The sequence below is a fragment of the Besnoitia besnoiti genome, chromosome V (genome assembly GCF_002563875.1).
Source record: "Besnoitia besnoiti strain Bb-Ger1 chromosome V, whole genome shotgun sequence".
Classification (NCBI taxonomy): Eukaryota; Apicomplexa; class Conoidasida; order Eucoccidiorida; family Sarcocystidae; genus Besnoitia; species Besnoitia besnoiti.
The window spans coordinates 1,182,359-1,194,688 of NC_042360.1; the positions used below are offsets into that span (position 1 = coordinate 1,182,359).

At 55.3% G+C, this 12,330-nt stretch overlaps 2 protein-coding genes across 2 annotated transcripts; one reads left to right on the plus strand and one right to left on the minus strand.

Annotated features, from left to right (window-relative positions):
• Positions 1-2,326: 2,326 nt before the first annotated feature.
• Positions 2,327-4,460, plus strand: BESB_059850 (translin family protein; the record flags this gene model as incomplete). The annotated part of the gene is made up of 4 exons (XM_029364399.1): positions 2,327-2,529; positions 2,905-3,050; positions 3,558-3,711; positions 4,178-4,460. The coding sequence occupies 4 exons, from the start codon at positions 2,327-2,329 to the stop codon at positions 4,458-4,460; spliced, it is 786 nt and encodes a 261-aa protein (XP_029219107.1).
• A 1,964-nt stretch (positions 4,461-6,424) lies between these two features.
• Positions 6,425-9,708, minus strand: BESB_059860 (uncharacterized protein; the record flags this gene model as incomplete). The annotated part of the gene is made up of 7 exons (XM_029364400.1): positions 6,425-6,650; positions 6,960-7,142; positions 7,348-7,436; positions 7,986-8,051; positions 8,428-8,560; positions 8,869-8,933; positions 9,532-9,708. The coding sequence occupies 7 exons, from the start codon at positions 9,706-9,708 to the stop codon at positions 6,425-6,427; spliced, it is 939 nt and encodes a 312-aa protein (XP_029219108.1).
• Positions 9,709-12,330: the final 2,622 nt, after the last annotated feature.

Sequence of the window (12,330 nt, forward strand, 5' to 3'; positions counted from 1 at the left end):
GCACAGAATGAGACACCGGGAGAATGTCGGTCGGTGAAGATGGAAAAAGAGAGAAGGAGAAAGAAGACCGAATAGCTGTCTGTTCGTTTACCGGATCCAAGTTCTCTTGTGCGGTCACCCCAAGCACTAACGCGATCTCCTACTTTTTGGTGCGAATCTTGCGCATGGTTCTAGGTGGAAGTCTGAGAATGCCGAAAGAGATAAGGAGAAAGAAGACCGAATAGGTGTCTCTTCTCAACAAGCGTAACCACTTTGTCTCACAAGGTCTTCGCAGTCCTGAGGGCTGTCCTAATGCCTTACAGGCATGTGTCAGGCATGTGTCGGGTGAATCACACGCGTGGCTGTGGAAACATACTGCACATGACACGTTTTTTGAGCACGTGCTGTAGTATTCCGAAGGCGTGCATACACGTGGAGATATACGTGCCCCAGCGTCGGTTCTGAAAAACCACCGAAAGTGGATGGGGATGTTCCCTCGCAGAAGCCTCTGACACTTTGTAGGTTTCTATCAGGGAACGCGCTCTCGCGTGTTACGAGGTCTGACTGCGTGGCCTAACTCCCTACTGGATTCTCTGGCAGGCGGTGTATTTGCAAGACGAGTAAACGTCGATTCGGTGTTGGGTTTGCGCTCGTTAATCTAAGCAGCAGCCCACGGGGTCGCGGCAAACCCCGGAGCCAGGAGGCCCCCCGCTTTCTCGATCCATCCACATATGAAAGACAACTCGGTTGATCTTCAAGCAGCCACGCGTGATACGGAGGCTCACGTGTACTGCGGCAGCTCTTTCTTGTCCGCGGTCCCCATGATCTGCTGTGGAAACCCGAATGAGAAATAGTCGCCTCTCTATCGGCTACGGCGAACCAACGCGGCCGCAGACAGCGCTGGCGTTCGCCCCTGGTCTCTAGGGGGGAGCTACCCGATGTAAATCGTAGGACCGTGCGCAGTTCACACTGCAACGCGTAAGCATTGGTTCCCCGAACTGTAATTTCCCTGCAGGTAGTGCAGATGAATGCGTAGTGGCGGGCATTTGATGACCCCTTCAAAAGCGGCACTATCTTTCGCTCCCTCCTTGAGCAAATCTATACACAGCAGGAGGGCTCTCCAGCTCAAGCCAATGGACTTACGTCCGAGCACCTGTGCGGTTGGACAGGCGGACAAGACGGCTTTGCTCAGAGGTTGCGTGGCTCCGACAACGCCCACCATAGAAGAACTACTGACGCTTCTTTTGCATGTTAAGAAGTGTACTCGTGGGGCTTTGCACATCAGCGCTACTGACACATGCGTCCACAAATGGACGCGAATTGTCGAAGTGGAGAGAGAAGGCGTCGCACTCAGCGGCTAGCTAGACTCTCTTAACCGCACAGCTCCGCATCGCCTTCACGTTCGTCCCGTCGTTGCATCTGCCTCGCTGCATGTCGAATAAATGAGAGTTGCTCAACAACCACGACTTGTAAACCGCAGCGTGAGGATATCTGTCGCTCGGCACAGCAAAGAACATCTATATTGACTGTTCCACGGCTACTACGCGGGGGCAGCCGAGAGGGCAGCCTGTGCTGTGTTAAACATTTGTCCCCCGCAATTTCGGCCTCATTTCAGCAGCCGCATTAACGCATGTGTCTAGCATTAGCACAGGCAAGCGAGTGTGATTGATAGGCACGTGGACGCTCCTTCGAAACCGCACGCCATTTCGCGAGCGTGTGGTCTCGCAGGAATCGATTGCCGGCGGCGGGGTGCGTTCCGAGCAATCTCATACACTACAAAACTGTGAGAAAGCAGACTTACCTTTTCACATCTCAAGATATTCTGAATGCGCCTATTGAGGCTATCCCGGTCTCCGATTATTTTCATTTCAACAACAAACTTGCTCGCCGTCTGAGGCTGTCTCGGCGTGTCTCTCGTCTCGGTGTCTCCTCTCTGCGCGCGTTGCCCTTCTGATGGGCGCGCTTCCACGGTTTCCTCGAGTCTCTTTTTTGTCGCCTACCCAGAGCTTCTTTGTGTGTCCTTCCTCCTTGTTTCTCCTTCTAGTCTCTTTTGGTTCTCCCTCCTTTTCTTTTCCTTTTCGGTTCTCCCCTCTCTTCTCGTCTTTTGTGGTTCTCCCTTCTTTCTTGTGGCTTTCGTCGCCTTCTACCAGCCCTCGGGGCGAGCTTTCCGGCGCCTTGCTCGTCTCCCTCTCTCTTTGCCCGCAGGTTCGCTTCCGACTGGCTCGCTGTCTGTGCTGCCTTCGCGTTGCGTCCCTTTTCGTCCATCCCTGGGCGAAACACCCTTCCGTAATCGCGGCCGCGCCCTCGTCTGCTTGCCTTCTGCCGCGTCACCTTTTTCTCGCCGCCGATGGAGACGCAGAATTCGTCGTCGGAGCTTCCAGCGGAGGCTGGCGGGCCACCAGCCTCCGCAGGAAGCGCCATTCCCGCCGCGGTCATTGACGCCTCGCTCGCTCTCTGTCTGAGCGACATCGACGGAGAAGACTTTGATTCCATGGTGGCGCTCTATGGGAAGGAAGACGAGCAGCGGGAAGTCATCATCAAGAAATCCAGGTAATGCGCAACAGGGCAGGACGCGCTCCCCCCACGCGTCGAGGCTCTCATGCTCGCACGGCCGTCTGTCAACTTGCTTCTCTCTACGTATGTCTGACGCGAGTGCGTGTCCCCCTGCCCGTCGCTTCAGTCACGCGGCATTCAGTGGATGGTCGTTTTCTCCTTTACGAGCAAAAAAGCCTGAGGCGTACCCCCCACGGACATTCTCAGCAATCACCGCCACGCAGCGGCCCTCTTCGAGACCGCCTCAGCCCTTTGTGAGTCGCAAATACCGCACGTTTACAGCAGTGTGATAATGCATGCATGATGTATTCACTCTTCTAGCACACACGCATATACATGTATATGTGTCCATGCGTGTTCGCCGTTATTCAGAGACATCTTGAAGCTCTCGAAGCAGGCAATTTTCGCACTCCACCGGCGGGACGTCGAGCAAGCCCGCCGCAACTTGACTCAGTGCCAAAGCTTCATCGCGGAGGTGCTCCCAATCACTGAAGAGTTCCCCGTTCTTCGCTTTGTCGGTGCGAATCACACTTGCGAACACATCTTTGTGTATGAACTTACAGGACCTTCAGAAATAGTTCAGCATGAGTACCCGAGCCTGCAAATCATGGATATGTATATGTCATCCTAACAACAGATATGCCCCCCCCCCCCCCCCCCCCCCCCCCCCGGAAAGCTTTCTCTCGAGCCACTCATCATTCATGCGCATAGTCGACCTATGTTTATGCGTGTGCTGCTTCTGCACGGCCGCGCTCGTCTATCCCTTACTGAGGCTCTCGCAGGCGCGGCGTTTATTTCTCAAGCGCCTGTTCCTTGGAGGACTGCTCTCCGCGAGCAGTCCTCCAAGGCCAAATCCGGGGAGCATGTCTACCTGAACGGTGCGGCGACACGGTATCTGCGCGTGAGATCGTATTTGGCGAGGCGTTTGTGTGTCGCGTGTATCTCCGCCGATGGGCTGGGGGGGAGGCTGCCGGTCATCAATGGTGCGTTTGGCGAACATTCAACTTCGGTGATGTGTCGTCCAGGCATTTTTGTTGGCGCGCTCGAGGAAATGGCGGAGGCGCAGATTTTCCTGTCTTTCCTGACTGAACACCGCCTGCCGCGCTTCGAGTCGCTCCACCCTCTGCGCGTCGAGGAGTACCTCGGCGGCCTCATGGACTTCACGGGCGAACTGAATCGGTAAGCTCCTCCACGCCGCGGAATCGGCGCCCGCCTTCCAAGTTTCTCGCCTCATGCAGACCTTGCGGCGCCCCTTACGCGTTGGCGTCCACGCCTTAGCAGTGCCCGAAGGGTCGCGAAGTGTGAGACGTTTTTCCCGAGTCTCTCCGGTGTCTCGCGATAGGCAGTTGGCTCAGCGTGGTACAGTTGTGTGTGTCAGTGAAAACGCACTTATTGGCATATGCCGTGGTTCTCTCTGTTATACATCTGCATCGCTTTCGTATATATCGGTATCTCCTTAGTGTGCATCCATGTACGATCGGGCACCAGCAACGCAAATCCTTGCTGCGGAGGCATTCTTGCCTGCTTCGCGTGTAGTCTGGATTCCGCGCCTTCTGTCATCAGTTAGATAGCCAGCGTTTTGCGTCTTTGAACGAGCCGACCTGAGACGAGCCTTGGTTTTTTGTCATTCGCTTGTGTCGCTCAGCTATGCAGTTCTACGTGCAACAGAGCAGGACCTGGCGAGCGTAAGTCTGTGCAAGGACTTTGTGAATAGGATTCACGAGAAGATGCTGCTGTTGGATCTGCGGAACTCGCCGCTGAGGCGCAAGTACGACACGCTCAAGTACACAGAGAAGAAGCTTGAGGCGTTGTGCTACGAGCTGAAAATGGGAGAGATCTTGCAAGGCATGTTCCTCGCTTCGGCGCGAATGGAGCCTGAGCCCATAGTAACGAAAGGCGAGCAGGAAGAGGGCGAAGAAAAGAAATAAGCGAGCGCGGTTTTCTGCATCCTACCTCCGATGATCTCTGCAATTTTGCCTTGCGGTTGGACTTGCCATACGATGTCTGCACTCCGAATCGAAGAAAGTCGGGTATCAACGACGCCTTTCAGCAGGAGACGCCTAGGGAGCGCCTTGCGGTGGTGCGTCATGCAGCCCTCGTTGTTGCCTACATAGTGGCGCCCGCCGGAGCTTTCTGATTTTTGAGTTCGCCGGTTTTCGGCGGGCTCTGCCCCATCGCGCAGACTGCGTTTTATTTTTTTCGCGTTCGTACGGCCTTCGGTCTGGCTGCCCAGATCTGGGTGGCGCCCTTCACGGACCATGCCCCCGTGAACTCATTTACGAGCTTCATGTTCATCGTGCGGCATGCGGCCCTTGCTCTTGTGTATGCAGGCATGGGAACAAGTTATCTATATAAATATAAATACGTACAATGTTTTATGCGTGACGTCAGTAGTCACGCTGATTGGCAGCCGCCGCCCTGTCACGGATTGACCTGGCTAGATCATGTGCACATCTCCACAAATGAATTTGCCTGTGGATGGGTGGGTGAAAACACACAACTTGGCTACAGAATTTTTCTAAGTAGCACACCGGAAATGATGCACGCGGAGGATTTAGAGGTGCTACACGCACTCTGCCGTCGAAGCAGCTTTGAGTCATCGCTGACCAACTCTGTACCGATCGTCGCCCTCGGTGCGCGCGAGTGGTGCAGCCGCCTTGAGACGGACATCTCGCAAAAGTCACGAAGCGCCTTCCCAATGAAAAGGCACAGTAAAGCGTGTGCGGCCGCGTCAGAAGCGAGGCCAGCTTGCTCAGACGCGAGAAGTCCTCAGAACGCCTGTCAAGATCAAGGAGGAAAGAAGGTATCTACGATAAACCGAGGAGTGTGGACTCGAGACCGACGACTCACGTCAGTCTCGAGTCTCCGCTGCGCAAGGAAAGGCGAACATGTTCGCGACACCCAAGAAGCGTGTAGACGGTCAAGAGACAAGGCGACGGAGACTCACATGTCAATATCTGCAGGCCACAAATACATAATGTTTATGTATGTTGTCGGCGAAGACGCCGCCACCACGAGGACTCTCCTCCGGCAGCTCCCAACTATTCCTCACGCTCTCTCCACGCCCGCATGCACGAACTTCGATTGAGACCGTCCACGCTGCTCTACGCAGCTCAACTCCTGCCGACACGCCCCGTCAGCTCCTTCGAGGCATAAGGCATCCACGGTGATCCCAGACAGAACGCCACTAGGCGCGTGCGCGGCTCACTGGACGCATCGCGAGACGCCTGCGCGCCGCTACGCAAACAGCAGATTTACGAAGATGTATACCAGGATACATGTATATAAAAAAATATATATCTATTCATATATATATATATATGTATCTATCGTTTTGAACTGCAGTCCACAGGTTCAACCGGGGCCGACAAATCAACTCTGTCTCGCCGCAAATATAAATAGAATGCAGCACGATGAGTTGCTGAACGCGCGTGTACGCGAACCCATAGAAATATGCCAGTTTCTGAGCTGGCGCACAAGGACGGCTGGGGACACGTAAGCCTTAACGCGTTGTTTACTACTATGAACTTTAGGTTGCAAAAGAAGAGTGAATTCCGTCTGACTGAGGACGCCAGGAATCTCGTTAGCTCACGTAGAGACCTTCTCGCTCTCATCCGCTCTTCGGTATCACGGCCTCCTCCTGCGTCTTCCTTGTCTACAGCTACAAATCACTTTCGCGTAATACAGCCGCCGGCCCCGCAACTTGGGGGAGCGGAGGGGGAGAAAGGGGCTTCACTGCCTTGCCACAACACTCAGAGACACGTCGTACGCACTGCCTCCACCTCCTCTTCCGCTCGGTATTCTGCCGTCGTGAGTCTACGCCCCTCTCGCACGCCGCCAGTTTCGCGTCCTCTGTTCACGGGGAAGTCCCTGCGGTTTGCGTCTGCGCGATTTACGCGATCTTCGCCATCTGTACGGCGGCCTCGGTGGCGGGGTTTGGCGCGATCTGCGGCTCCCCCGTCTTCGTTTTCCCGTGCCGCAGTTTCTCCTCGCCCAGCAAAATCGTAGCGTCGTGCGCCGTGGCATAGAGAAGTCGCTTGCGGGCTTGAACCACGTGCGGCGGGTTGCAGGCCCCCGTCCAGTAGTAGACGAACAGGCCGATGAAGATGTGCCAAAAGCTGACGGACAAGGCACAGTCACCGCGCACGCGCACAGATCCAGAGGCACGCAAACGCCTACCGGCGGAGAGCGCTGAGCAGACACGGGAGATGCCGTTCTGAGAGAAACCTCGAAAAACGAAATAAATAGTTATGTGCACGACTGAACGAGCCACAGGAGAAACATACACCGGAAAGGGGAAAAAACAGGTCAACGGCGCGAGTGAAAACCACATGAGCGGGGACGGATGAACAGGCACTGGCGATGTCAAAACGTCAAAAAAACATAGGCTGCTGAAGACAGCCACGCACCGCGCAGAAGCCTCTCACCCGTGTTTGATCCTCAGATAGTCGTTCTCGTCGTCCATGCCGAGGAAGAAAAAAATGACAGCCAGCAGAAACGTGATTCCGCTGTACAGACACTCCCTTCGCTGAAGATGCGGCTTCATGCCGCTCGCGCCAATCAGGACCAAGAAGCCAACAGAGAAAAAGACAATCGGGAAGAGCGTGTACCTGAGAAAAATACAGATCGACACGCCAGTCACCTCTCACGCACGCACAGCGAATCTGTGCTTTCAAGCCACGATACGCGCCAGCTCCTCTGTGCGACGCGCACGTGTACGGGTCGCACAGACCTCCTCACGCAGCGCGGGAACGAGTGAGGTCGCCGCGCGATTGGCGCGCTTCACCGGTGGAAAACTGTTTCTTCTCTCCTTACGCGAAGTTCCACGGACGAAGACACTGCGTCGTGATGGCCACAGAGAGCGGAACCATCCTGCTCATGGTCACCCAGACGGGGCTGACGAGCTACGCGCAGCAAAGAGACAAACAGGGAAAAGCAAAGCCAGATGACGGCAGACCCGCACACGTGTTCACTGCATTTCGTGGAGTTGAGACCGACAACGAGATGCAGATCGCCTGCACACGTCGCCAAACGCGCATGCTCAGGCTGTGAAACACCAGTCTGACATCAAGGCGGCAGCCATGGCAGTTTCCACCTGTCCCAATGCAGGAATAGGTGAAAATATTCGCTGCAGCTATTGCTGGCAACATATGGAAGTGCCGCATACTGCCAAGAGTCGAGAGCAATACACACATATATACATTTATATGAATGGAACCATGCATACGACGTGTGCAACAGCATGCAGACTGAGTACCAACGGACACACACATCCCGCCGAAGGCACTCTTCAGCATCAGGAAAGACCTTCCAACGCAAAAGAGCGATGTAGATAGGTATATGAATGCAGATACGAACCTGCGTCGCGACTGCGTAGCTGGAGCGCAACAGGAATGACTACAAACGGGACGAGTCTCCTAGGTGTTCAAACCGTCCGGTGCTGTGCGTCCTACCTGGAGCGGCATCGAGAAGAAGGACGTGAAGCATGCAATAGCGAAGATGTTGTCCGCTCGGTGCCACTGAAGAAAACCAAAAACAGTCTTCCATCTTGAAAGGTGTAGACACTATGCACGGCAGCGATCGAATCTCGCGCATTCAGTTGCCTCACACGCCCTCCAGCCGCGCCTCCACGGAGGCTGCTGCACCTCGTCGCTGCGGCTCGTGAACACTCACCTCTATATACACACACGAGAGGGTACCTAGATATATACAAATACATACATTTCTGTATACATAAAGATACATGAATAACTACAATACACACAAACGCATGGGGGAGCCTGCGGGCGGCATTCGCGCCCAGATATTGATGTATATATACAAATATACGTGTAAATTTTTATATATATATATACATGGACCTGGAGGCAACCCCGCCCGTTTTATGGACCATACGTCGCTTTCTGTGCCTCCAAGGAAAAACGCTTTGCCGTACACGCCTGGATTGTTGCCCTCCAGAGTTTGCAGAGTGTGGTAGACGACGGAGGTCATCATGGAGCAGAATCCGACGAGCGCGTCAATGGGGCATCTGAACGCAAGGTGAAAGACACGCGACTACTTCCGCCAGACATACGAGGTCTGCTGCGCCATGCATACGCTGTCGAAGACGCGAAACGGAGAACAGGGAGTAGATACACACGCCGAACGCAGTTTTCGGCAGACCAAAGACAAAAAACATCGAATTGAGACGAGGGAGGACATCTGCGGACAATGGGGCGCGCTCGAGAGAGAAGCGACGGATCCCGAGACGCACGAGAAGCAGACAGGATGCTACAGTACTCAGGTGCAGATCTCGACAGAAATGCGAAAGAGCCGCCAGCAAAAAGAGAAACCTACCCTACTTGCCAGCTGCGAAAGACGCCAAGGAGCAGCACGACGTTGGTCGCACCGGTGGACACGAGCTGGAGACACAAACGGAGATCGCTGACAGAAAAAGCGTTACCGCCATTCACACCGCGGAGAAGGGTCGCAGCGGCGACCTTAGAAAAACAAAGGGAAACATCGCCGACGACATCCGCGCGTTAATTCACTCTCTGTGCATCCATCACTTCAGGGCTTCGCTCTCTATTGCCGTCTCTCCTTCCTATAGACGGGCCTTCCTCTAGCTGTTTCGAATCATCCCTCCTCGTGAACGACACACGCAGCGCTCCAGCGGAGCACGGTATCCGCTCATTCGCCGTCTCGTCCGCCGTGAGTTCTCGCCTAGCAACGCTATCTCCGCCATGTGTGTTTTCTCCCTCCGCCATGGCGCTCGCCCCTCTCTTCTTGTGTGGCCCTGCCTCTCTTCGTGAGAATCCGCCGTCTCCCCCAGATCCGCAGAGACATGCATTCCTGTTCATCGCGCTACACGCTCCCTTTCTAGTTTCCACTGCTTCCAACTGCACACGCGCGCGTCCCTAAACCGGTCGGTCAACACGAAGGCTGTGCCGTGCTGGGCAACCCTACAACACAGACTCTCTCTCTGTAAAGAGGGCTTAGCCGTTGTCTTCCTCTTCTCACCTGCATCTGGAATTCCCACTGCTCCTTCAGATGCGGATAGCCATAACCGTCGCCGAAGACGGGCTGCGCACGCGCTGCGAAGAAGACAACAGCGCAGAACAGCGCGGCGCAGGCGCGGGCCGAAGGCTCGAGAGAAGAGGAGGCAAGAGGATACCAGGATTCACGTCCAACCGCCATCGTGGCGGCTAGGGGAGGCAGCCAGCAGCACAAGGAAGTCAAAATGGGAGCCACACAAGGGGCTCCGCCGCGACAATGCGAATCTTCAAAAATCAAAGGAACGGCCTCCTGCAGCTTCCGCGAGAAGGGCGGAGAGAGAAGGCGCGGAAGGCCACAGGGAGGAGTCACGCAAAATCAGAAAAAGGCGCACCGAGCCAAGAGAGATCCGCCGCGAGTCGCCGTGCAAGCGAAAAAAAAGATTGACGAAGTCCCTGCTGGTGTATGCTGTGTCCTCCTCATTTGTGTGGCGGTGTCTCCTCTCTTCTGTCCTCCGCAGACAGGATAAAGGGCATCTGAAACGCCCAACTACCAGCCGAGGGCGAGCTGCCGCCTAGGCGCCAAACAAACATCCGCAGGAAAGCCTGAGCGTGCGGCAGCAATCTGAGCGGCGTTTCACTGAGTCCGCAAGTCCTCGACGAGGTGAGGAAACAGGACCTGCTGGCTGCGATTGCTCTGGGTTCGATATGGAGGCCAGCAAAAGAGTCTGCCCAGGTCCTCTGCGGCGTCCCCCCAGGTAGCCAGGATCTGCCGAAGTTCCACAGTGCGTCACCGGCACCCCTTTTGACTAGTTTCTTCCTCCCACGCCCGCGAAAAGGTCTGACCTTCTTCAGGCCTTGCGAACGTGCCAGAAAAACATGCGAGCGTTATGGCAGAAGGCAGCCGAAAACGGCTAAGACGAGGCGCAGCGCGAAAGACAACGCTGGGACAGCGGCGCGAACGGTGTACAGACAGCCGAGAAGGCAGGCGGAAGGAAGGCACACTGCCGCTTTCTGTGTGTCCGCCAACCCAGCCCTCTGTTTCCTGTTATAGGAGTGGACAGCACGCTAGAAGTTTCGTCGAGGAGGACGACAGACAGTCGAAAAAGAGTCGAAGCCGAGAAGAGAGAGACGCAAGCGCACATGCGTGCCGCGGATGCGCGCAACCTAGATATTTGAGCAAACCCCGGCCGGTGACCTTGTGCCGAGCGGCCCGTGGCATTGCCGCCTCTCCGTGTTTTTTCCCTCCACAGGAGAGTAGAGTGGGAACTCACGTGAAGGGATGGACAGTAAGAGGACCAAGAAAGCCGAGTGAGGCTGGAAATGGTGGAGTTTTCCGTGGCCTGAAGTGCGACATCTCTATCAGCTCCACTCAACGCAACCAGCACCACCTCCGTGAGTGACACACCGCCACGTTACCAATCAGAAAGACAGGCATTTGCGCAAGAGGTTTTCCGAAATTACAAGCAAACGTATCAACGCGCCATTACCTTGCAGGTGGCGCTACGCAGACGCACAATCAAATGTGTTCCTGTAAAACAGGCCCCGAGGCTCTACACACCTGGCAGATTCAGCACGACTGCACATGTAGTCTCGAATGCAATTTCAGTTTGGACAAGCAGATACACCAGTCGGCGAATGTGAGAGGATAGCATATACCAGCTTCTCTCACTTGTGTGTCCTTGGCACCGTTAGTTACTCCGTGTTGACTGCGGCCAAGCACTCACACCCCGAGTGCAAGCGCTCCGGGGCGGTTCCGGCACACTCGCAAGCGAGGACTGAGGCTCAAAAAATCGACTGTTGGGTCGCCCGTTAGAGTGGACGAACCTATGACTCCAGGGAGCAAATTCAAATGCACTGCGTCACACTAGAGAGGCGGTCACCGGAAACGACCAGCCCTCCGAGGAAGTCTCACGTAGCGAGTTCCGCGCTGCGCGGTCCTTAGATGTCTGCGGCGGGGCTCTATCTCTCCTGTGGTTGCATGTGCGTTCCCCATGCTGTTGCATTTCAATGTATGCGCCGTATATTACAGCCTCTTCTCAACAAACATGATCTGGTGGACTGGGGTACACAGAAGGCAGAGTGCTCGACCGTGCACAGAGTTCCTCTCGCAGGCCACAAGGCTGCTTTCTGAAGAGCTGCGAAAGGAGAGCACACACATCTGTCGCCCTCGCGTGTGGTGCTTCTCGTTGGGCTTCATCTCTTCGCTGCCTGTTGCCTGCCGTCTGCCGTCGCGTCAACTTCCTGCATACGGCGCCGGTGCTCCCCCCGCCTTCGTGCTCATCCCACGACATTTACGCTCGTGGCGGAAGCATCTTCCAGGCGCAGTAATTCCCAAAGCGTTCTCTACCCTGATCTCCTGACCGGCAAGCCGGCAGCAAGCTCGATTATCCGGAGAGTGGCAAGCGGCTAAACGCCTGTAGACTTTATCCTGCGCGTGTGGTGCCTGCCCTACGATAGCCTTCGCTGAAGAGCAGTGTAACGCCTGGGCGTGTCAGCTGGACGGCATTCGCCTTTTCGGCACCCGGCTGCGTCAGCTGATGACGTGATAAGAAAAAAAAACAGCAAACGGCGAGCGAAGCCGTCTTGTCACGGACAAAACAGACGCAAAAAATGTCCGTGAAGCAGACGGCGGACTACACCTGGATGAGTGTGAAACTCAGATTAAAAACCATCCCGAGGGCGCGCGGACAGAAACAGATTTGCTCAGCACCACACGAATATGAGCAGACACGACACCCGTCTCGCCATCTTCATATGCACACATATACATATATATATGCATACACACATGCTATGCCGCTTCGCTTGTGCGCTCGTGTAGAGT